The sequence below is a fragment of the Mustelus asterias genome, chromosome 2 (genome assembly GCF_964213995.1).
Source record: "Mustelus asterias chromosome 2, sMusAst1.hap1.1, whole genome shotgun sequence".
Lineage (NCBI taxonomy): Eukaryota > Metazoa > Chordata > Chondrichthyes > Carcharhiniformes > Triakidae > Mustelus > Mustelus asterias.
In genome coordinates, this window is record NC_135802.1 from 112430391 (window position 1) to 112457110 (window position 26720).

General features: G+C 41.1%; 1 protein-coding gene across 3 annotated transcripts in view; it reads right to left on the reverse strand.

The window, feature by feature from the left end:
• Nucleotides 1–26720, reverse strand: part of ice1 (KIAA0947-like (H. sapiens)) — a 93256-nt gene that overhangs the window by 53303 nt on the left and 13233 nt on the right. For 2 of the 3 annotated variants that reach the window (XR_013500677.1, XM_078240388.1), the window contains exons 2-11: nucleotides 21344–21402; nucleotides 18892–18927; nucleotides 16723–16740; nucleotides 15727–15838; nucleotides 15347–15423; nucleotides 15217–15254; nucleotides 11605–11687; nucleotides 6505–6541; nucleotides 6355–6414; nucleotides 2919–2999 (exon numbers count right to left, since the gene is read on the reverse strand). Coding sequence is in view for 2 of the 3 variants with exons in the window: in XM_078240388.1 (XP_078096514.1) it covers nucleotides 2919–2999; nucleotides 6355–6414; nucleotides 6505–6541; nucleotides 11605–11687; nucleotides 15217–15254; nucleotides 15347–15423; nucleotides 15727–15838; nucleotides 16723–16740; nucleotides 18892–18927; nucleotides 21344–21402 (601 nt within the window). In the remaining variant the exon portion in view is untranslated. Of the gene's footprint in view, nucleotides 1–2918; nucleotides 3000–6354; nucleotides 6415–6504; nucleotides 6542–11604; nucleotides 11688–15216; nucleotides 15255–15346; nucleotides 15424–15726; nucleotides 15839–16722; nucleotides 16741–18891; nucleotides 18928–21343; nucleotides 21403–26353; nucleotides 26431–26720 lie in introns of all 3 variants that reach the window. The other variant, XM_078240397.1, reaches the window with a different exon arrangement.

The window sequence follows — 26720 nt, forward strand, 5'->3', positions numbered from 1 at the left end:
GAAATGATAATCCAGGACAAAATGAATGGTTATTTGGGCAAGGGTGGATGAATTAATGAAAGCCAGCACAGATTTGTTAAAGGCAAATTGAGTTAACTAACTTAATTGATGCTTTAGAATTAACAGAGTCACAGATTGATAAGGTGCAGAAGGACATCATTCTGCCAGTCATATCTGTATCTGCTCTCCGAATGAGCATTATGACTGAGTGCCATTCTCCTGCCTTTTCCCCATAGCCCCGCAAATTGTTTCTATTTAAATAATGATTCAATGCACTCGAATGCCTCGATTGAACCTGCCTCCACTTCCAAGCAGTGCATTCCAGACTCGAACCACTTCCAAGCAGTGCATTCCAGACCCGAAGTTTTTTCACACATTACAGCTGCTTCTTTTGCAACTCACTTTAAAACAGTACTCTCTCAATGTTGATCCTTTTACAAGTGGGAACAGTTTCTCCCTCTCTACTCTGTCAAGCCCCCTCATGATTTTGAACACTTTTATCAAATCTCCTCTTAGCCTTCTCCTCACCTAAGCGAACAATCCCCACTTCTTCAATCTATCTTCATAACTGAAGTTTTTCATCCCTGGAACCATTTTTGTAAACCTCTTTTGCACTCTCCAATGCATTCACATCCTCCCTATAGTGTCTTACCTAGAACTGTATACAATACTCCAGCTGAAGTCTAACTAGTGTCCTATACTAATTCAACATCACTTCCTTGCTTTTGTACTCTATGCCACTGTTAATAAAGCATAGGATACTGTATGCTTCATTAGCTGCTCTCTCTACCTGTCCCGCCATCTTCAATGACTTTTGCACATATACACCCATGTCCCTCTGTTCCTGCACACCCTTCATTTCAAACTCTCCAATTTCTTCCTACCAAAATGAATCACTTCATACTTCTCTGCATCAAATTTTATCTGCCACCTATCTGCCCATTCTACCAACTTGTCAATGTCCTATTGAGGTTCTACACCCTTCTCTTCAATGTTTACAATGTTTCCAAGCTTTGTGTCATCTGCAAAGTTTGAAATTGTCTCCTGCATACCAAGATCATTAATATACATGAGGAAAAACAAGGCTCCCAATACTGACCCCTGGGGAACTCCACTACAAATGTTGCTCCAGCCTAAAAAATATCTATTAACCATTGCTCAGTTTCTTATTACTCAGCCAGTTTTGTATCCATGTTGCTACCATCCGTTTTCTTCCATGAGTTATAGCTTTTCTCACAAGTTTGTTGTGGGTGCTGTATTAACTTCATCGACCCTCTCTGTTACCTCTTCAAAAAACAGCAACAAATTAATTACAAACCCAATTTTCCCTTAAGGAATCCATGCTGGCTCTTCGTAATCAACCTACATTTTTACAGGTGATTAATAATTCTATCCCGAGTTATTGTTTCTAGAAACTTCACCACTGAAGTTGAACTGACTGGTCTATAATTGCTGGACTTATCCTTACAACCTTTTTTGAACAAGGGTGTGATTTTTTTCAATTCTCGACTTCTCTGTCACCTCCCGAGTCTAGGGAAGAGTGCAAGATTATGGCCAGTGGTGCTGTGATTGCCAGTCTCACTTCCTTCAACATTTTTGGATGCATCTCATCCGGTCCCAGTACCTTGTCAACTTTAAGTACCAATAGTTAATCCAATACCTCCTTATCAATTTTGAGCCTTTCTAGTGAGAGTTTCCTCCTCTGTCACCATACGTTTTCATGTGATTGAGGTGGTGTATTTGGATTTCCAGGAGGTGTTTGATAAAACGCCACAAAATAGGCTTATTAGTAAAGTTGAGGGCCACAGAATAAAAAGGATAATGACGGCATGGATACGAAGATGTCCGAGTAACAAATGAATAAGAGAGTAGTGATAAATGGTTATTTTCAGACTGGAGGAAGATATAGAGTGGTGTTCCGCAGAGGTCAGGACCAGGACCGCTGCTTTGCTTGATATATTAACGACCTGGACTTGTGTGCACAATTTCAAAATGCTCAATTGGCACAACACTTGGAAAATATTGTGAACTGGGAGGAGGATAGTAAGAGACATCAAGTCAAATATAGGCTTATGAAATTTAATACAAAAAATGTGAAGTGATATATTTTGACATGAAGAATGAGAGGAGGCAATAAAGGCCAAATTCTAAAGGGATGCTGAAACAGGAAGTCTTATGTGCACAAGTCATTGTAGATGGCAGTGCAGGTTGAAAAGTAGTTAATAAAGGCAAACCAAATCCCTAGGCTTTATAAATATAGGCACGGAGTACAAAATTAAGGAGGTTATGGTAAGCCTTTATAAAACACTGCCTCAGCCTCAACTAGAGTGACATGGCCAATTCTGGGCACCACACTTTAGGAAGGATGTGATGGCTTTGGAGAGAGCATAGAAAAGATTTACGAGAATGTTTTCAGGGATGAGGGAGATTGGGAATGTTCCCTTTAAAGAGGAGATTTGAAATGTTGAGGGGTCCAGACAGAGCAGATAGAGCGAAAGTGCCTCTTCAGGTGGAAGGGTCAAGCACCAGAGGACACAGATTAATGGTGATTGGCAAAGAAACCAATGGCTTGAAGCTAGAGAGAGACATTCATTGTAACCCTCACAATGAGAGATATTTTAAACTGCGAGTGGTTAGGATCTGGAACGCACTGCCTAAGAAGGTGGTGGAAGCAGATTCAATTGTTGTTTTCGAAAAGGAATTTGGGAAGCACCAAAAATATGCAGGTGAGAGGGACTGGATGGGGAGTGGGACCGGCTGAATGATTCTTGAAGAGAACTGGTGTGGATTTAATGGGTTGAATGGTCTCCCTCTATGTTGTAGCTATTCTAGGATTCTATAAAGGTGAGCAATGTTGATGCTATTCCCTTTTTGTGTCAGATGACAGAGTCAAACAATTCAAATTAGACTCAGCATACCTGGGCTCTTGTTTGGCTTCTCTTGTACATTAGGCTTTTCAATACACATCCATATTTCTTCCAGCAACACTTTTACTTTATCTATGGGTACAATCAACAGTAAATACATCAAACATGCATATGTAAATGCTGAGTAATTTTCCAATGCCTTGCTTCCAATGGGGACTTTTGCCTGCTGAAATATGTATTGCAAATTCAGATTCACCATCTAAAACAATCGTCAGAAAATTGGGGCACCAAATGCATGAGTTTCTAATATTGTTTTAACATTGTTTCATGGCTGTGATTGGCCAGAAGATGGTGGTGAGCCAGCTTCTTGAACTGCAGCAGTCCACCTTGTATGACTTTTCTGTAACGCCTTGGTGCAACTGAGTGGTTGCTGGATTATTTCAGGGAGCAATTAAAAGTTAACCACAGAGGTCTGGAGTCAAATATTGGCCAAGGATCCCAAACTTCTTTCCCTAAAGGGCTTTCGTAAACAAGATGGGTTTTATGACAATCGATGATAGTTGATCACCATCACAGAGATGGATATTTAATTCTAGATTGATTCATTAAATTTACTAATTGAATTTAAATTCCACCCAATGCAGTGGGATTTGAACCAATGAGAATTAGTCTGGGTCTTGGATGACAAGCCCAATGACATTACCACTAAGCCACCTCAATATGTGTTCTTTGTGGGCTGGCTCTTGGCAGGAACACATAATCAGGAAATTAACCACAGTCTTTTAATTCTAACACAGAACTTTTAAAATCTATCAATGTCAATATTTCTAAGAAGAACCTTTAGTTTTTTTAGTGCAGGTCTTAGGAAATATAAAATTTTCAAATTACACTGACATTTTATTTCAAAGGTAGCTTCTGAGCACAATGAGTTGATTCTGTGATTTTTTATTTATTAAGATTATAGATTTTGAAAAACAAGATTTCAAAAATTCTCATTTCTTTGACGTTATTTTCTGAAGTATAAAGGAAGCAGCCAAAACAACATCCCTATTTTAGAGTTTTCTCCCTTCTAAAATTATCCATTTAAATATACATCATATCACTTGCCATTTAACATCACCTAATCCAACAAAACACTCCCAAATATTACACACGCAAACTCTGATGAAGGGTCATCCAGACTCAAAGGGCCCGCTTTTACCAAAATTTCACACCCGAAAACAGGTGCGAAATCGCGGTAAAGTTGGGTGCCGGGCCTAAAACGCGATCTGCACCCTACTCATGGCAAATCGCGTCTTTACCGAGCCCCAATCCAGGCGTGGGTCTGGCGCGTGCCCGAATTGGCCGGCGCGACGATTTAAATGCATTTGCACGCATTAAATCGACTTCATGAAGCTCGCGCCCAACTTTACCGACGAATCCGACTTTACCAGGTTGCGGCCCATTTCGCGTCCGCGCATTAAACAACCTGCTAAATAAAAGTTCGAATGGGACTCCAATTCAGCAGGGGAACCGCCAAACCCCCCCGATCGGACCCCCCTGGGAGGCAGGCCCCGCCGGCAGACCCCCCCGCCCCGGGATCGGACCCCCCTGGGAGGCACACCCCCAACCTAGCTTGGTTGCTGGTCTCTCTCCACCATCCTTCCGATCTGCAGTCCGTCGACAGCCTCCTGCACGTTCCTGGCCTTGCTCTGCCTGGGGGCGCTGCCAGTCTGCGGCCGATCCCCCCTCCCCCCCAGGGGCAGACACATCACTCCCCTTCTCCATCGTGTGTCGCGAAGGCCGCCTTGGAGAATGCTTACCCGAATATCAGAGGCGGTCACGGGCATTCGGCCTCTTATATTCGGGTAAGCGACACACGACGGCGCAGAGTCGCTGAGCAGAAACTGATAGCCAAGTTCTGCACACACGAGGACGGCCTCAACCGGGATATTGGGTTCATGTCACACTATTTGTAACCCCCACAGTTGCCTGGACCTGCAGAGTTTCACTGGCTGTCTTGTCTGGAGACAATACACATCTTTTTAGCCTGTCTTGATGCTCTCTCCACTCACGTTGTTTTGTTTCTTAAAGACTTGATTAGCTGTAAATATTCGCATTCCAACTATTATTCATGTAAATTGAGTTTGTCTTTATATGCCCTGTTTGTGAACAGAATTCCCACTCACCTGAAGAAGGGGCTTGGAGCTCCGAAAGCTTGTGTGGCTTTTGCTACCAAATAAACCTGTTGGACTTTAACCTGGTGTTGTTAAACTTCTTACTCTGTAATACTATCCCAGATTTTGGACTGTCAGGTTTTTAGTTCCTGTGATTATAACGTGGACATTATCCTCCAAAGGGAATTCCTTTCATCCTCTCTGCTGTCGGTGCTGCTTTGCCTTTCGCGCCCGGGCGCGCTGCCTGCAGTCTGTTCCGAACTGCGCATGCGCAGTTGGAGCTCCGGCCGCTCCAACAGCGCTAAGCCCCACCCAATAGATCGGCGCCGAAAAAAGGCGTATGGGCGCGCTGGAGCGTGGCTGCTGGGCGCGGATCCGTTTGACGACCGGACCCGGCTAGTCCCGATTTGGTAAAATCGGCCCCAAAATGTTAGCTCTATTTTCTCTCCACAGCTTTTTGTTTTATTCATTCGTAGGACATGGGTGTCGCTGGCTGGCCAGCATTTATTGCCCATCCCTGGTTACGCTTGAGAAGGTAGTGGTGAGCAGCCTCTTTGAAATGCTGATATAATTGAGTGGCTTGCTGGGCTCTTTTAGAGGGCAATTGATTTTCAACCACAATGCTGTGGCTCTGGAATCACATGTAGGTCAGACCAGGTAAGAATGGTAGATTTCCTTCCCTAAAGGGAAATTCAGTGACATTAGTGAACCAGATGGATTTTTTGACAATTGACAATGGTTTCATGGTCATCAGTAGGTTCTTAATTCCAAATATTCTTGATTGAATTCAAATTCCACCACCTGCTGTGGCGGGATTCAAACCCAGGTCCCCAGAACATTAGCTGAGTTTCTAGATTCATAGTCTAGTGACAATACTGTTATGCCATTGCCTCCCCAGATGCTGTCAGACCTGCTGAGATTTTCCAGTATTTTGTCTTTGTTTCAGATTCTAGCATCCGCAGTAATTTGCTTTTAACTCCCAAATATTACCTTTGATTCTCCAGCCAAAATATGACTATCTCCAGCTCAAATTAAATTCAGCAAGTGCAAGCAATGCACACCGTAGCTCATTATTGATCTTTCAAAATTCTAACGGGCATGAGAAGCACATCATTAGGCCTAAATATGACAAGGGTAGATTTACTTTTGGCTATTTACAGCGATATGATGAGTATTTGCTTAATCAACAAATAAGTTGCAAAGAGTCAAACTCGGGAAGTGACTGTGCATATTCAATCCTGAAGAATTATTAATAATTCCATTAAAATCAAAGCAGAAACACAATATGCACGCACAAAATGTACTTAGTGTTAGGATGCTGAATTACTTACTTGTGTCAATTTTTGTTGGTACTTCCTGCGAGGCATTCTGTGTCTGTGCATCTTTCAAAACTGTAAGACATCATATTGTGGATGTTTTAACATGCACTTGATTACATAATTAGTGAAAAAGTTTTTCAGAATGAAGGGTGTGGACTTTACCTTTTACACCGTTCTTCTGTTGTAGTATCAGTTTTTCCTGTTGATTTAAAAATACATTACCAACGTTAAAACAACAAGTATCAACCTTTTAAGTTAGTCACTGTATACTAATATATGTGACAATAATAAAGCAAATCAAGTCAATTCCCGTTTGAAATCATTGATTGTCTCTACTTTAATCACCCTTGTGAACAGCAATTTCTAGATCATTGATTGTCTCTACTTTAATCACCCTTGTGAACAGCAATTTCTAGATCACTCCATAATAAAGTTCTTCTGCACATTCGCCTTGAATATCTTGCCCAAAACCTTAAATCTCAATTCCCTCGTCCTCATATCATCAATAATGGGAAGTTTTTCTCTGTCTATCTTAACTAAACCTGTCATAATCTTATATACCTCCATTTAATCTTCCCTCAAAAGCCTTAGCTCCAAAGAGGACAACCAACGCCTCTCCAACCTAACATTCTGGTTGAAACCCTAGAAACACTTGACTAGATCTCCTCGGCACCCTCTCAAGGGCCCACATATCCTTGTAAACATGAGGTGACTGGAACAGGATGCAATATTCTAGTTGTGAACTAACCACAGCTTTGTAAAGGTTCAGCTTCCCTGCTGCTTTTGTATTCCATGCCTCTGATGTGAAACTCACAATTCCATAACCTTTGCTATTCATTTTCTCAGTCAGTCCTGCCATCTTGAAAGACTAATGCACATTTACCCCAGGTCCTTCTGTTGGTGCACATTTTTCAGAACAGAATCTACATGGTGACTCTAAAAAGTCCAAATGGTGAACTGGTGCGACGACACTAATCTCTCCCTCAATGTCAACAAAACAAAGGAGATTGTCATAGACTTTAAGAAGTATAGAGGAGAACATGCCACTGTCTACATTAATGGACACAAAGTAAAAATGGTCGGGAGCTTCAAGTTTTTAGGTGCGCAGATCACTAACAACCTGTCCTGGTTCCCCCATGCCGACACTATAGTTCAGAAAGCCCTCCAACGCCTCTACTTTCTCAGAAGACTAGGGAAATTTGGCATGTCAGCTACGACTCTCACAAACTTTTACAGATGCACCATAGAAAACATTATTTCTGGTTGTATCACAGAGCTCCTGCTCTGCCCAAGACCACAAGAAACTACAATGGGTCATGAATGTAGCCCAATCCATCATGCAAACCAGCCTCCCATCCATTGACTCTGTCTACACTTCCCACTGCCTCGGCAAAGCAGCCGGCATAATCAAGGACCCCACACACCCCGGACATTCTCTCTTCCACCTTCTTCCGTCGGGAAAAAGATACAAAGGTCTGAGGACACGTATCAACCACCTCAAAAGTAGCTTCTTACCTGCTGCCATCAGACTTTTGAATGGACCTACCTCGCATTAAGTTGATCTTTTTCTGCACCCTAGCTATGACTGTAACACTACATTCTGCACTCTCTCCTTTCCTCCTCTATGAACAATATGCTTTGTCTGTATAGTGCACAAGAAACAATACTTTTCACTGCATGTTAATACATGTGACAATAATAAATCAAATCAAATTCAAATATATTGCCTCTCCCTATCTCTTCTGCTAAAATGTATTATCTCACACTTCTCTGCATTAAATTCCATCTGCTACTTGTCTGCATGTTCTGCTAGCCAGTCTGTGCCTTACTGCAGTTGATCAGTATCATCCTCACTGTTTTCCATTCCTCCAAGTTTGGTATAATCAGCAAAATTTCAAATGCAACTCTGTACTCCAATATCTAAATAATTTATACTTATATACATGTAAAAAAGGTCCTAGCAGTGACTCTTGGGAACACCAGTCTCTACAACTAGTGTGAAAAATAACCATTTATGACTGTTTTCTGTCCATGAGCCAGTTTCTCTTACCCAAGTTGACACTGACCTTCCTATTCCTTGATCCACAATGTTAACCAGCCTTTTATGTGGGACTTTGTCAAACCCTTTCTGAAAATCCATAAAGAGACCAACCATGGCATTCCCTTCATCAAACCTCTCTGTTATCTAATCAGAAAATTCAGTTAGATTAGTCAAACATGATCTGCCTTTTGCAAAACCATGCTGGGTCTCCTTGATTAACTCAAACCTCTCCAAGAGCTGTTTGGTCTTTTCCCTGATAATTGTTTCTTCAACCTTACCTACCATCGATGTTAAATTTAACTGGTCTGTAATTACCAGGACTGTCTTTACATTCTTACGGGTATCATATTTGCAACTCTCCATCCTCTGACACCTCCCCTATATCTGGGGAAGATTGGAAGGTTAGGGCAAGACCTTCCCCTATCTTCACCTCCACTTCCTTTAGCAAACTGGGTTGCCATCCACAGCCAGCCTTTCCAGTACCTCCTGCCTCTCAATTTCCATCCCATTCATTGCATTGCCATCTCTACATCTATCATTACTTTTGCATTTCCCCCTCAGACACTGCTAAAAACTCAATAAGTATTCTAGTCTTGCCGGTGACACTAAGTATATATCACCCGCTTTATCCCTAATAGGGCCCAATCCAACTATTACTCTCCAGTTACTATTTACATGCTGGCAGAGGATTTTGAAGTTCCTTTCATGTTAGCTGCCATTCTAGTCTCACATCCTCTCTTTGCCAGTCTATATTTCTCATCACTTCCCCCCTCAATCTATTGTGTTCAACCTGGTTCTCGTTTGAAGAATTCACCCGATATGCTTCGTACACCCTTTTTTTCGTTTCACTCTATTCTCTATCTTCTTTGTCATCCAAGGAGCCCCAATTTTGGTTCCCCTATTTATTGCTCTGGTTGGAACGTACCTACTCTGTATCTAAAGCATCCTTCTTAAAGATCACTCATTGTTCCACTGCAGAATTTCCTGTCAATGTTTGGTTCCATTTTACCCTAGCTAAGTCCCTTCACATTCCACTGAAATTAGCCCTCTTCTAATCTAGATATGCTATGGTGGCACAATGGTTAGCACTGCTGCCTCTCAGCGCCAGGGACCTGGGTTCAATTCCCGGCTTGGGTCACTGCCTGTGCAGAGTCTGCACATTCTGCTTGTGTGAGGGTTTCCTCCAACAGTTCAAAAGATGTGCTGGTTAGGTGCATTGGCCACGCTAAATTCTCCCTCAGTGTACCTGAACAGGTGCCAGAGTGTGGCAACTAGGGGATTTTCACAGTAACTTCACTGCAGTGTTAATGTAAGCCTACTTGTGACACTAATAAATAACCCTTAAACTTTATTTTAGATTGTCCCATGCTCTACTGCATTACTAGTCTAAACCTTATGATCCGATGAGGCTCACTCTTACTCAACTTGGTTCACTCAGCCCATCTCATTCCCCAGCGTCAGATGCAGCAATGTTCAGTTGGGCAACAAACATAAAGTTACCTGAACACATTGCAGAAACTCCTCCCCTCTTTATCCTAACATTATTCCATTCAATATTTGGGCCATTAAAGCCCTCCAATATCACCACTGTGTAGTTCTGGGATGTCTCTGATTTTGCTGCAGCTTTGCTTCTCCATCTAGCCTTGCTCTGCACCTCTAAGCATATAGCACCCTCTCTATCCCTAATAGAACCCACTACAAGTGTTACTACCTGCTTTCTATTTACATGCCAGTAAAACTTTAGGTTCCCATTCATGTTAACTGCCATTCTTTTTATCATTTTCTCTCTTTGCCCGTCTTATTTTCCTCTTCACTTTCCCTCTCAACCTATTGTAGCTTATCTGATTCTTGCTTAAAGAAGTTACCTGACATGTACTATATTCATAGAAATCATAGAAACCCTACAGTGCAGAAGGAGGCCATTCGGCCCATTGAGTCTGCACCGACCACAATCCCACCCAGGCCCTACCCCCACATATTTACCCGCTAATCCCTCTAACCTACACATCCCAGGACTCTATAAGGGGCAATTTTCTTTTAACCTGGCCAATCAACCTAACCCGCACATCTTTGGACTTATCCATCTCCTTCGTCAATCAAGGAGCCTGAAGTTTTGTTCCCCTATCTTTTTGCCTTATTGGAATGTATCTAGCCTGTAGCTGAAGCATCTCCTCCTCAAAGATTATCCATGTTTGCTATCATTTTTCCTGTCAATCTTGGGTCCCTTCTCATCCCATTGGAACAAATCCTCTTCCAATTTAGACATTCTACCGTAGATGGTTCCTTGCTCTTCTACATTACTAGTCGAACCCTAATGGTACAATGATGATGCTGACCGGTGTGCTCCCCATAGGACTTTGGTCCACTCAGCACCACCTCATTCCCCAACACCAAATCCAGCAATGCCTCATTTCTAGTTGGACCAAGAACTTGCTGCGAAAAAAAAAACAATCTTCCTTATCCACAGTAGTGACTTAGGCAAATTCAGCAACCAATTTCTGCATAGGGAGATCCCAGAGACAGTAAGAGATAACTTAATCAGTGTTTGGCGGTGTTGGTTAAGGGATAAATAAATAGAGCCAAGATAACAGGAGAACTTCCCTCCCCTGCTGCTCTTCAGATATCCTTGCAAATCCATGGCACTATTTGAACATACAGATGAGACCTTGTTTGCATTGCAAACATTGAGGACCTGATTTCTGACTTGCTCCAGGATGGCTCTGAAACTGCAGCATCATAAGATGCTGGATACTCTGTTGTGACTTCAGAGAGCAGTGTAATAGGGGGAAGGGGGAAATGATTGAAGTTCCCAGGTCCAAGAACTTAAAATACAATTTGAGAGAGAGCATTCTCTATAAAATGCAAAAGCCTCTTGAATTAAAAGTACTACACAGAGTAATTCATTACTTTCTTCCCTGAAATATGATCTTGCATTCTCATTTAACAGTCCAAAAAACAGAAAATGGAAGCTGATGGTTTATCACTAATGAGATTACAAACTCCATTCTATCCGAATAACCTTAGTTATTTTATAAATTCCTATTTTGATTCTACACATAGCGGTCGATTTTTAAAATGTGCTCTTTTTAAGAGCTTTCGGTTGCTGGAGTACATGCAACACCCACCCCCTGTTTAAAGCAATGGGGAGAACTGTTTACAGGCAGTGGAATTTCATAAAATTGTCTTCACTTTTCTTTAACTTAAAAGTACTTCAACAGTACCTGAGATTTCTTTAGCTTCTTTTCCAATGTTGTCTTCTCCTTTTTCAACTGCTTTATTTCTGCACTTTGTTTTGTTGTTGTTTCTTCGATGGAAAGAACGGAAAAGAAAACCTTGTTATAACGACAGCAGGGGACAATCAAATGAGAAAACCCAAAATGATTCATACTTGTACTGAGTCACAGGAATGCTTTTGTTCATGTATTATTCAATGAAAAAAATGTAATATTTTTCATTTTCAAGACAGAATTGATCCACTTAAAAAGTTCACAGAGTCATAAAACCTCAGATGCTCCATAAAAGAAATGTTTTCTGCATTGAACACAAATTTCTAAAACCAACAATGGTGTTCTTTGCTTTCTAGAAAGGGATATGTTTCAATATTGTGACTGCAGGTGGATGCAATCATTTTTATAAAACATTGTGGACTAGAATTTCATCTGCCTTGTTTTCTGGGGGGCGGGCAGAGGGATTGCACTCTGCAACCTGCCAGCTTCAGTTCCAATTGAGATGGACAGTATGCAGATTTGGTGGATCTATCATATGCACATGATTGCAGTGCGTGGTCGAGAAGCTATTGCACCTTTTTCTTTGCACTGCTAGCTGCCTCTCCACTCAGCAGGGGCCCGAGCAGAATTGTGAAATACCATGTGGTGCAGCTAGCCTGCTCTTTTTAGAGACAGGTGTCCCTCTTAATAGGAAGTGGTGCTGAATAACATTAGTGGAATTTAAATGATTGAAAAGTGAACACTAAAGCAGAGAAAGGGTTCCAGAGTGGTGCATGCAGCACTGTAGGCCTCTGTGCTGGGCAGCAGGACAGACACTATGGTTCGGCTGGGGTGTGTGTCTGTGTGTGTGTGTTCCACGTGGGGTGGGGTCCACATGATCCTTAACAACCACCCTGATAAGGCACTGTGAATCATTGACCAAGGAGATCAATGCCTAGATTCTGCTCCCAAGGTATTGGCAACAGTGCCACAAGTGGCTTAATGGCCTCTTGTGTCTGGTCAACAGTTTGCCAGATAGCAGGATTATGGTGTGCTGGGAGTTGAGAATAGGCACAAGGCAGGAACATACCATCACCTTCAATGCTACCAGCATTGGTCCTAATCCACCATACCATCAACCTATCATGCTACTCAATGCATAAACCCAGCATCCATCCAGCGGCACTTAGGACCGACATCCAGATACTCCACATTAACTTTACACATTTACCACTGCTTCCAGCTTTAAGTCCACTTTTTGCTACCTCCACGTACCTCCAGCTATTCAGATGTGGCAGCAACATCATTCAAACACTGTGCTGCACAATCACTAACATTTGGCCTTCTCTCTCTCTCACAGAATATGGTGGCACACATTAGAAAGGAGCAGAGCAGAGTTGATGGGGAAAAAGGACACCTGCATCTTCTGAGTTCCATACAGGAGATGGCTCTTAGCTCATGGAGCTGATAGCATCAGAGCCTTTGTCAGCGAGAACATTAAGGATGACAGTGTGTGCCTGCCTTCTGCCCTTCTCAACTCCCAGCATCCTGCTATCTGACAAGTTGTTGATTGTGTGATAGAACATAGAACATAGAAGAAATACAGCACAAACAGGCCCTTCGGCCCACAAGTTGCGCCGGTCATGTCCCTACCTACCTAGGCTTATATATAGGCTTACCTATAACCCTCAATCCTATTAAGTCCCTATCGACCCTATCGTCCCTCCACCACCACTGACGGCAGCCGATTCCACTCACCCACCACCCTCTGAGTGAAAAACTTACCCCTGACATCTCCTCTGTACCTACTCCCCAGCACCTTAAACCTGTGTCCTCTCATAGCAGCCATTTCAGCCCTGGGAAAAAGCCTCCGAGAATCCACCCGATCTATACCTCTCAACATCTTGTATACCTCGATCAGGTCACCTCTCATCCTTCGTCTCTCCAAGGAGAAAAGACCGAGCTCCCTCAACCTATCCTCATAAGGCATGCCAACCAATCCAGGCAACATCCTTGTAAATCTTCTCTGCACCCTTTCAATCATTTCCACATCCTTCCTGTAATGAGGTGACTAGAACTGAGCACAGTACTCCAAGTGGGGTCTGACGAGGGTCTTGTAAAGTTGCATCATTATATCCCGACTCCTAAACTCAATCCCTCGATTGATGAAGGCCAGCACACCATACGCCTTCTTAACCACCTCCTCTACCTGCGAGGCCAATTTTAGAGTCCTATGGACACGGACCCCAAGGTCCTTCTGATCCTCTACATTGCTAAGAGTCTTACCCTTGATATTATACTCCTTCATCCCATTTGACCTGCCAATATGGACCTCTACACATTTATCCGGGTTGAAGTCCATCTGCCACTTCTCTGCCCAGTCTTGCATCCTATCTATGTCACGCTGCAGCTTCTGACATCCCTCCAACCTATCCACAACACCACCAACCTTCGTGTCGTCGGCAAACTTACCAACCCATCCCCTCCACTTCCTCATCCAGGTCATTTATGAAAATGACAAACAGCAAGGGTCCCAGAACAGATCCCTGGGGCACTCCACTGGTGACCGACCTCCATTCAGAAAAAGACCCATCTACAACCACTCTCTGCCTTCTGCAGGCAAGCCAGTTCTGGATCCACAAGGCAACAGCCCCTTGGATCCCATGCCCTCTCACTTTCTCGAGAAGGTGATCATGAACTCCTTTTTCCCTCCCCTGACAGCAACCTTCACTTCTGGTTTCCTACTTTCAGATGCACAAGAACTGTCACCTAAACAGTCTCAGGGAAAAGAACGAACGAACAACAGCAGAGTATCAATGAAGAGGACCCATCACTTGACCTGACACTAGTTCAGGTATCAGCTTGAAAGCTAGTACAGTGTTAAAACCAGCACATGATGAGTCACCAGACACAAGTGGGCTGAGGCTAAGTAAGGACTACTGGATGATTTGTTTGACTGCTGGCCAGAGGGCAAGGACATAGCCAAACTCTGCTGCAGAGGACTCATACGAGGACCTTGATGCAACAGCGAACACGAAAGTGCTTGATGAGTGTGCATATTGAGCTGCGGGGTGCTGCAGTGGGGGAAATGGGGGTGCAGGTGATGTGCTTGGTTTTGGAGGTAGGGAATTTGTGGGGTGGCCCTTGGGGGGGATTGGGGATGTTGGGATATACTGTGTGGGGCTCAGTCAAGGTGTTTATAATACACTGAAGTTAGCAGTGCTTTTTTTCCTTCTAACTCTTTCAGAGTAACTATGAGGGTAAAACTAGTAAAACCATCCAAAGTTAGCGATTTAAATTTGTTGGACGGTTCTCAGCACAGTGCAATCGTCCAGGAGAAGTTAGCCTTTCTGGGCAAATGCTGAGTAAACCCTTCCATCGTAATATCCCAGAGGGATTCCCCAGCACATCTTTGGGGTACCCCCAAATCTGATGTTGTGGAGCCAGGAAGTTATGGGCAAATAACAACTGTGTTTTTCAAGGTTTGAAATGTAACAGCTCACTACCACTTTTGTAACTCATTGCTATCAGATTACTGTACAGTTTAGTTCCTGGATGCGAAGTGCCAGAACCAAAGAAAGAAAGCAAACTTCTGAAAATAGAATTGTGTATTTTATGATTAGTTACCTTCCAGTCTTTTTACCCGGCTTTCCAATCTCTTCTTCCTAAAACACAAGGTTAAGAAAAAAATATCAAATCAAAAACATCATGTAGGCTAAAAAAAGAAAAGTCAACAAATATAAAACTCTGTACTCACATAGCATCATTTCTTGCATGTTCTTGCTGCAATTCATTGAATTTTAAATGGGTCTGCTGATACATCTTGACAGAGCTCTATATGAAAAACCAACAAAGACAGAAAATGTATTAGAAACCTTCAGATTTGTTTTAATTTGGGAAAACAGGGGAGCTTCTGTTGGCCAATACTTTCATGTTTTGTCAATGAGATATGCTTTTATTTTAACAAGTCGTCAGCATATATTTAGCTGTTTCTATAAAATAAGAGCAAAGATTTCTCAAACATCTCATGCACAGAACCAAAGAGGTTTAGTAATTAACATGCACTCGAGAGAAAACAGTCTCTGGAGGCCTTTCAACTTCACGTTTAACAACCTTTTTCATCTATGACCATATTACCCTCTTTTCTTCCAGTTCCACCCTCATGGCATCCATTTCTTCTTTGAATTTTTCCACAGGGGCAAATTTCTGCAACAACTCATCCAGTTGATCTCGAAGTGTTTTACAATCCCTACGGAGAGTTAACATTTTAAAAAGTAACGTTTGCAAGGGAGCATTTAAGAATGGAATGAAACAATACTGTGAATAATTAAAAAAATCTGCAAAATATCGGACTTAACTATAGTTAGCTCAGAAATGGAATGAAAGTATAAGTTATTTTTCCTGTTCTGAGTTAGCTGACCAAACTTATGGTGGCTATACATGACAGTGTCCATTAGGTAGGAAAGGGAAGAAGTCCCACTCCTGATGTGCATTCAGCGGTCCTTATAGGGAAGTGCAAGTAAATTATCTCAGGGAGGACCAATTGTATTCAGCACTGATACTACTCACTGTCAAAGAGTTTGCCAATATATTCTATATGTGTTCATTTGTTAGTTATAACCACTTGGGCAAGATACTGAAGGACACTAAATAGAGAACAACCAAGAACAGTCAATATCTGCAGAAATGGAAGATGGACATAAAATATGGCCAAAAAATGTATTTTTCTCTCTATTGTGATCTTTTTCTACAAGTTTCTCAATTCTCCGGTCAGAGCATGAGATGTTCACATATTTGACCATCTTTGCTTTCTAAAAAAACCCAACTAAGTTGTCTTCACTTCCCTGTGGTTTCCGAAGACTTTATACCTCTAATGGAGTAATTTTCACAATATTGGCAGGGTTCTCAATCTATCGTTTTTGACATAATTGTTAGGAGATAAAAAAAGTTTAGTTTGCTTATGAAATCAAGCAGTGCGATTATAGCAGATGCATAAACAAAAACACTCAAAAATTACTCAGTCATTAAATAATGCATAAAATGAAACTTCAGCACTGAAAGCTAACCCTTCAATTCTAAAATGTCACGTTACATTCATGTCAAAAAAGATGGAAAAATAAAACATTCTCTTACCTTTCTGTTTTTTGAAGTTGTAATAATTTGTTAAGGCAAACACAGGTAATCCCTTTACATGTACATTAACTCAGTTGCAGACGAGAATGTGAATTTTAAAATCAGTCAACAATGTTATAATGCATTTTTATTAAATTCCCACGTCCTTCAATTGAATTGCTTGGCATATCGCAAGACTGATACACAAGATTTATTTTATACCACAATTACTGTTATTTTCAAGTGTGTGAATATTGTGCATCAATTTACTTCTTCACAATGAAATCTAAAGACAAACCTTTTCAAAATACAGACTCCTAGATGGGGTTGCTACTGAGCACATGGGCTCAATTTTGGGCACACTATTTTGAAGGGATTTCCAACCATCACCCAGAGTTTCCACCCAGGCTTATTTGTGCATTGCCAAATGCAAAACTTGCCATGAGTCAATGTAACAGGACAGCAGTTTATAAGTTACTTTATACATTTTGCTTTAAAAATGTTCCTTCATGTATTTAAATGTGGTAACTTGGTTGAATTTCATTTAGAGAGCTGAAAATTGATTTATCACAAGAGCTACTTAGAATTTTGTAGCACAGGAAGCTGCCATTATGGTCTGTGTATACACCAGCTTGCCAAATGTTATCCATTAAGCTCCATTTACTATTGTCCAAGTTATCCATTTCTTCCTTAGAAACTGATGTGAACTGCGTTTTCAACACTGTTTCTAGTCAGCTACTCTGGTCAGCTTTGTGAAAGCAATCTAAGTTCGCTATTTTTCTTTTGATGATCATAAAAGATCCCAACTCTAACAATATAACTGCAAGTATATTAAGAGGAGCTTTAAAACCAAATTGGACCAAATTACTGTAAATAAGTTTCACAGATAGCTCAGCATCTGCAATGCAGTTTGTCCACTGTTGCCCTGAACACGACAGCAGTTCACCCACTGCTATAATACATTCAAGTTATTGAAGCAATGGATCACAACTGACAAAATACGTTTATAATATTGTTCATCTACATTCCAAAAATTGCTTAAGATGCAAGAAACCATGGGGTCGATCTTACCAGTTGGTCCCACCGATCGATTGGCATGGCGAGCCAGTAAGATCGAGCGAGGGGCGAAAAATCAGGATTGTGTCCGGTTTTGCACCTCTCGTGATCATTTTGCTGCCACTATTTTGTCAGGAACATTGGATTCGCACTCAAAGAGTGCAAAGCTGACTTAAATATTTATGACATCATTACCATGCCATTAGAGAGTCCCGGATGCTATCATTCGGGCTCACTCGCCCTTACTTGCTCTCTGGGATGGGGGAAGTGGGCTCAGCACAGGGAACAATCTGTGGCAGGTCCCAATGTCTGTGGGGGAGGTTAGTGACAGGAGATCTGCCAGTACACTGCTGTGTACACAGTACACTGGGAGATCGGGGCGCCTGCACGATGGTGCCCCTGTAGCTCAGCAGCTTCACTGATGAGATTCACTGGCTCAGCCCTGCCCCCTACCGGCAAGAATCACATCCTAGCACTTTTTTCTAACTAAGTGTCATAAGATTGCTTTTTAAAAAAAACTCAAAACCTGAGTCTGAAACTCCACAGTTTTTTCGCTCCATCAGCACTTAGAATTTTTTTGGTATGTTAACAACCCCGCCACCCCCCCCCCCCCACCCACTCCCCCCCTCCCCCCAAACCAAGAATAGCTTTATTCACAAAGCTCAATTGATTACATGATCAATTCATTTTTTGCTGAACCTCCCATAGTGGAATTTCAACATTTCAGACTCCAATAAGGACAGGAGAAACTCTTTTACTCAGAGGAATGAGTTCTTACCTATGGAGTACCTTACCACATGGAGTAGGGAAGGCAAATAGCAGAGATACATTTAAGGGAAAGCTCGAAAAGTACATAAAGGAAAAAAGAACAGAAGGACAAGGTGATAGTGTAAAATAGAGAATAGAGTGGGAGAAGCCTTGATTGGAATTGCCTTTCCTTCATTGTTTCACTTGATTTTCCTCTCTTCTTTGGCCTTGAGATCATCGGAGATCAATGAGTAAACAATAAATCAAACATAAAGCTCGATAAGAAAGGCGCAACATACAAAACTGAAACTCAGAGAAAGTTTGAAATCTCTGAAGCCAAAGATTATCACTGAGTTTAAAACATTTATCTTCCATAATTAAAGGATATCATCACACTTTTTTTGGTATTCTGTGAGAACATGGCTGGAAAGAGAAAAGAAACATTTCACTGTTACACAAAAAATTTCCACCAATCTTTCAAAAAGACTAACAATTTGCATTTAGAAGGCCTGTAATCGAGTAAAATGACCAAAGGTGTTTCACAGAAGTATCAATTAAAACTTTACAAGGGAGTGACAAAAAAAAGAGAGATTAAACCAGATGGCCAAAACCTTGGATGAAAAGGTAGTTTTAAGGAGTTTCTTAAAAGAGGATAACAAAAGAGAGAAAGGAGAACTTTAGGGAAGGAATTCCAGAATTTAGGGATTTGGTAACTTAAAGGATAGCCATCCATGATGGAGCAATTAAAATTGAGGATGCAGAAAATTACAGGAGCATAGGTTCAGAATTTTTAAATTGAGGTGATGCAACACTGGAAGCCAACATAGGGTTTATGGTTGAACAGAACATGGTGTGAATTAATACACAGACTGAGTTTTCGATGAGTTCAGGTTTATGGAGGGTGGAAGATGGCCAAGAGTGCATTAGATAATTAAACACATAGATAAGATTTCCGACAGATGAGCTGAGGCAAGGACAAAGCCAAGCATCACAGAGAGAGGTAAAACTGAGAGATCTTGATGATGGAGTGGATATGCAGTCAGAGGCTTACCTTGTGTCAAATATGTCAATTGCAAATTTATGGCGTCAGCTTTAAGACTGTCGCCAAGCAGAGGGATAGTGTTGGTGGCTAGGGAATGGAACGGAATTTGTGGCAGGGAAAAAGACAACGGCTTCAGTCTTCTGGATACAAAATTAGCTTCATGACAGAATAAGTTCATGACAGAAGCCAGAGGGTGGTTGTAGAGGATCGTTTTCCAAACTGGAAGCCTGTGACCAGCGGTGTGCCTCAGGGATCAGTGCTGGATCCACTGTTATTTGTCATTTATATTAATGATTTGGATGAGAATATAGGAGGCATGGTTAGTAAGTTTGCAGATGACACTAAGATTGGTGGCATAGTGGACAGTGAAGAAAGTTATCTCCAATTGCAACGGGATCTTGATCAATTGGGCCAGTGGGCTGACGAATGGCAGATGGGGTTTAATTTAGACAAATGCGAGGTGATGCATTTTGGAAGATTGAACTAGGGCAGGACTTACTCAGTTAATGGTAGGGCGCTGAGGAGAGTTACAGAACAAAGAGATCGAGGGGTACATGTTCATTGCTCCTTGAAAGTGGAGTCACAGGTGGACAGAGTGGTGAAGAAGGCATTCAGCATGCTTGGTTTCATCGGTCAGAACATTGAATACAGGAGTTGGGAAGTCTTGTTGAAGTTGTACAAGACATTGGTACGGCCACACTTGGAATACTGTGTGCAATTCTGGTCACCCTATTATAGAAAGAATATTATTAAACTAGAAAGAGTGCAGAAAAGATTTACTAGGATGCTACCGGGACTTGATGGATTGAGTTATAAGGAGAGGCTGAATAGACTAGGACTTTTTTCTCTGGAGCGTAGGAGGCTGAGGGGTGACCTTACAGAGGTCTATAAAATAATGAGGGACATAGACAAGGTAGATAGTCAATATCTTTTCCCAAAGGTAGGGGAATCTAAAACTAGAGGGCATAGGTTTAAGGTGAGAGGGGAGAGATACAAAAGTGTCCAGAGGGGCAATTTTTTCACACAGAGGATGGTGAGTGTCTGGAACAAGCTGCCAGAGGTAGTAGTAGAGGCGGGTACAATTTTATCTTTTAAAAAGCATTTAGAGAGTTACCATGGGTACGATGGGTATAGAGGGATATGGGCCAAATACGGGCAATTGGGATTAGCTTAGGGGTTTTAAAAAAAAGGGTGGCATGGACAAGTTGGGCCGAAGGGCCTTTTCCATGATGTAAACCTCTGACTCTATGACTCTTCTCAGTACTTTTTAGGAGGAAATCTCTGCTTATCCAGTACTGGAGGTTGGACAAGCAATGTGAGAAATTGAAGCGATTGAAGGGATCAAGAGAGTGGTACTGCATCAGAGCTGGATATCTTCAATGTACATGTGAAACCTAGTGTGTTTTTGGATGTCAGTGAGGGGCTGAGAAACAGGAGTGGTGAAAAGGATAGATCTTTAAGAGACGAGAGAGGCAATGATGTGGGAGCCAGAAGTTAGGCTATCCAGGGTGATTCTCTGGCTACAACTGGATAGATAAAAATAGAATCAGACGTGTGGACAATGAAGCAGACACATTGGAGGAGGTTGGGGTGGTCAAGATAGCAGGCAGGTGGATTTGGGATAGTTTATAATCAAAGCCACCTAGAGGATCAGGACTAAAAACAGCTTAACTTATGGTGTTTACCGCCAAAGAGGAAAAAATGCACTTGAAATTACGGAGGATTGTTTAGAAATTGACAATATTTCTCTACAGCAAGTAACAGCAAAACAATTGGTAGAGCATGAAATATACTTACTCGGTGTCAATTATTTTTTGTTTCAGTGCAATTAATGCAGTTACATATTCATTTAAATTCTGAAAGGAAAAACAGAAGTTACAAGTTAAATGCAGAAAATTTACAAATGTTAACACTACAAACAATCTTCTTTATCTGTCACATGAAGGTATCAAGATGGTCCAAGTGTCATTTTACTGACCACACTAGCCACATTTCACAATGAATTTGTAATCTGGTCACACGGACTCGTGTTACTTTTCAGTGTTAAACAAAGCAAATACTCAGTATTTTTACAAAAAGTAGAATATACTGCCTACACAAGATCTGTACACCCTCCTGCAATGGTGTTAACTCAAACTGCATCAACTGCCCACAATCACCTCAATACTATATGCAGAAATTTAGAGGAAGCAACAAAGAACCACTAAAGAACACCATAGAATCCCTACAGTGTAGAAGGAGGTCATTTGACCCATCAAGTCTGCACCAACTCCCCGAAAGTGCACCCCCACACCCCCATAAAGTTGCACATTTACCATGGCTAACCCACCTAACCTACACATCTTTGGACACTGAGGGACAATTTAGCATGGCCAATCCACCTAACCTGCATATCTTTTGATGGTAGGTGGAAACTGGAGCATCCAGAGGAAGCTCACATAGACACAGAGAGAATGTGCAAACTCCACAAAGATAGTCATCAATTTTCAGTCTTCCCTCCCTGGATTCCAATTCACGACAGCTGTGGAGAATGTATGCACATGAATGACAGGCAAAGACAAGAGTTAGAAAAACTCTGTCACACCCCTTTACATTTACCCTGCCTGCTGATACTCACAGGTGTGAAAAATTGTCACTTTTAAGTGGCCTGAACATCCGCATCGCCAGAAATAACCAACATTTGTAGTGTAGCAAACTATGAGGAAGAGACTGCATAAATAAGGCACGTCAAAAATTGTCAACATACTCTGCTACCATATTGGTTTTTAAACCCGATGCTTTCAAAATGTTTTCAGTTCATTGTGCCATTGAGCGCACTACCCAAATTATGGGAAATATTTGGAGTGGAATTCTGTAAAAAAAAATTCCCCTGCCTTCTAAAGCTCCGAACTAAAATTCGAGAACTGACTTTACAATCTACAATATTGATTAGTGGATCGACAGATGCAACTTTAGTATTGGGGCAAAGCACAGACACCAAAGTTAGAATGTACTCCTGGAATTACAGTCCAATTTCATTCATAGAATCCCTACAGTACAGAACGAGGGCAGGGCAGAGTGAGTGTTAAACTCCCAAGAGAAGGAATGTTGCATCTATTACAACACACAAGAACAAGTTGGATTGAATTCAAAGTAAATGTTATATAGATAACATAAAATCCACAGTATTCTTTATTAGCAAGCAAAAGTTGAAAACAACAAATGATAGGAAAAAATGGACAAGAGTAGAAACCAATTGCTATTATTAAAATATAAAAGCAAAATAAGTCAGATAGTGAAAATCTAAAATGAAAATAGATAAAGACGAAAATATTTAGCAGGTCAGGCAGAATCAGTGGAGAGAGAAAAACAGAGTTCGTGTCATCGACTCAAAATGTTTAAATCTGTTTCTCCCTCCACAGATGCAGCCTGATCTGAATATTTCCAGCAATTGTCAATTTTTTAAATATTAGGGAAGTTCTAAAAAGTATTTTATATTAAAATTACAGTAATAAAACTACTCCTGATATCGGTGTATCAGTGCCATGCATAAGACAAAATTTTAAAAATTTGACCACCTTAAGAATTACAGAATTTTCCTGGAATTTTAGATGCTGTACAATGTCATTCCTTGAGGACTCAACTTTATATTCCTTATTATAACACTAACATTTTAGAATGAATAATGTAAACTTCTAATACAACTTATGATAATGTTTCTGGGTGAGCTGAATTGCAAGATGGAAGATTGTACCCAATAAACAATCTACAGGAGTGTGTAGATTCAGCCTGCACGGTCCATCCACAAAGAATCACAGAATCCCTACATTGCTGATGGAAGTCATTCAGCCCATCGAGGCTGCAGCAATTCTCCAACAGAGTACCTCACCAAGACCCACCTGTCCTATCTCCATAACCCCACATATTTACCCTAATCCCCTTAACCGACACATTTTAGGACACTACGGGGCAATTTAGTATGGCCAATTCACCTAACCTGCACACCTTTGGACTGTGGGAGGAAACAGGAGCACCCAAAGGAAATTGGCGCAGAAACGGAGAGAATGTGCAAACTCCACAAAGTCACTCAAGGCTGGAATCAAACCCAGGTCCCTGGCTGCGGAATGCAAAACATTCAAAGTTATCTGTGCATTACAAGGGAAAACATTCTGCTGTTGACCAGAAGCTAATTGCTATTGGGTCAGCAAAGTATGTCTGTAAACAGCAGTACAGCATAAACTTCACCTTCCTTCTGGATATGGATGGTGTTGATGGTCCTTACTGGCAGTCAGTTGTTAAACCCCAGCTCTTCACCTTGGAGTTAGCACGAGGGGCTACTTCCCACAATTGAGAAAATGGAAACATTGAGGCACTGAAATCTTGATAATCCAATTGTATATGAGATCCTAAAGACCTTTTTGAGGAAATGTTGCCAGTTAAGTCATTTTAGAATCTTTGGCAAACACTCTAATGTGAATGTACGTCAGAAACAGAAAATAATCCAGGAATAAAGAAGCAGCCATCTAAATAAAACCATTGCTATTGTAGAGCCTATTAGGATCTGTTGATATTGAACTGTGACCAGGGAATCTGATATCCACTATTAAGTTGGAGAGCAACCTGGGCCTTCTCAAAATCAAAGTGGTAGCCTTAGGTAGAAAAAAAGAGGGACCATAGCAGATAAAGGAAAATGAAGGAGAGGAACTCACAACACAGAACTATGCATCAGTTATAAGTGTACCGTGCAACTTCTAGGTTCGAGTCAAAAAGAAAACAAATTTACAACAGCAGCAATACCAAGCAAGTTAAGGCAAGGGGCCAAAAGTTCTGACAAGTTCTTGCTAAAAATAAGATCCATGAGTTGAAGCTGCAGTGGGATATTACCAAATAATGGGTTTAACAGATCAGAGAATATTTGTGGTAAATATCTGTTAAAGTGTTAAAAGAAGTATGGGCGGCACAATAGCACAGTGGTTAGCACTGCTGCTTCACAGCTCCAGGGACCTGGGTTCGATTCCCGGCTTGGGTCAGTGTCTGTGTGGAGTTTGCACATTCTCTTCGTGTCTGCGTGGGTTTCCTCCGGGTGCTCCGGTTTCCTCCCACAGTCCAAAGATGTGCGGGTTAGGTTGATTGGCCATGCTAAAATTGCCCCTTAGTGTCCTGAGATACATAGATTAGAGGGATTAGCGGGTAAAATACGTAGGGATATGGGGGTAGGGCCTGGGTGGGATTGTGGTCGGTGCAGACTCGATGGGCCAAATGGCCTCTTTCTGCACTGTAGGGATTCTATGATTCTATGAAGTACTTATGACAGTAAAGTGAGGATGCAAGAAAATGTGAGATGACATTAGAAACTGAATGACTACTGCTGTATATGAAAGGTGAATCAGTGATCATTTAAAAGAAAAATCTTCAGAAGATGTGAGAGAGAGTTAATAACTGGAAGGATGTTAAATAAGCTACAAAAATGCAAGTTGCTTTTTTCAGAAGAGCAAATGAGTAGAATAATTAGGTGGATGGCTTCTGGAAAAAGCAGTTACTCAAAGAAATAAAAAGTAGCAAGAAGCCAGATGATGTTAAATACAGCAAGGTAGGGGGTTCACTGATGTCCATGCACGTTATAAAAAGAAAAGTCATAAAGCTGTAAGTTGTTCATGTGAAAGAAGGACTGGTGGGAATAAGAACAGAGGAAGTGATGATGTACCTTTCTGGCTGGGAAGTCGAAGTAAATATTGAGTTTTCCCATTCAGAATTTAACTGCAATTAATGCTGCAGATGAGAAACCTGGCTTAACCATTTTTTAAAACATAAATTAAGTCAATTAAGAAACTGCAGACATCCTGACTGATATTTTGTGTTACAGGAGAGTTTCCCAAAATGTTCTTAATTACTGCTTTTATTTCCTTATTATTTTAGTATGAGAGATGGAGATACAGTGTAATACTTAGTGTGACAGACAAGAAACCCAAGCTTGACATACCATTTTTAATAAATATATTTCATTACTAAATTTGGCAAATTGCTGCAATATTAGCAATGTCACCAATGTTAGAATAAGGAGCATATAAGTGTCTGTGCTGTGTAGAGCTGTTAGCTAAAATAGTCTGATCAAAACCCACCCTAGACAACTGTAAACATTGAAATATAAGTTAAAAACATACATCTAAAGATTTCATTGACCATAGTCAAAATGCAGGAAGCAAAAAGCTTTACTGACAAACAACCAATGTACTTTATAAAAAAAACAGGGATCAATTTCAAAGCTGCAACCAAACTTGAGATAACTAGAATAAACCATTTCAAATTCACTTGCAGCTGATATGCTATAGGATGATCTGATTGAATGATAATCATGTAAACATTCCCTAGATATTTACTAGAGAATGCACTGTCAAAAGCGACATTGAGAACATACCTTTTGCTGCTAACAATACGTTTTTTGATTCACTCAGAGAGTGAAATAGCAAAGAATGAGGCCATTCAGTCCACCATGCTTATGTCAGCTCAAGGCGAATAAGCCCAGTTTCCCCAGCCCTGTCACATAACTGATGTCTCTCATCCCCAATACCATTCTAGTAAATCTCCTCTGCATTCAGACTAAGGTCTTGACCATCTTTCTTAAAGTGAGGTACGCAGATGTGGACTTGGACACTCCAGTTGAGGCATAAACAACATTTTATAAAGGTTTTGCACAACTTCCTTGCTTTTCTTCACAATATCTTTACTTTATAAAGTCCAGGATTCTCTGTTTATTTTGCAAACAGTTTTAGTAACATGCCCAGTCATCTGAAAAGATTTGTGTATGTGAATCTTGCCTTTAAATAGTACCATTTAGTTTATCTTGCCTTTCCTAATTTCCCTTCACAGGAACGTGCTTGGCTCAACTGTTGATGTTCTCTGGATAACTGTGTAAAATGAGAAAAGGCGAATTGCACAACAATTCAGACAATATGAATGGAATTTTTTTAAAAAACTGTATATTTAAAACAAGTCAGCAAAATATTTCACTACACATTTTTATCATGCATGTTCACAAAGACAAGTAACTAGTTCACATTGCAGTCTCTGACATCTATTTACCCAGCCTCTGTCACCAGGCCTACAGTCATGATGTGGAGATGCCAGCGTTGGACTGGAGTAAACACAGTAAGAAGTCTCACAACACCAAGTTAAAGTCCAACAGGTTTATTTGATA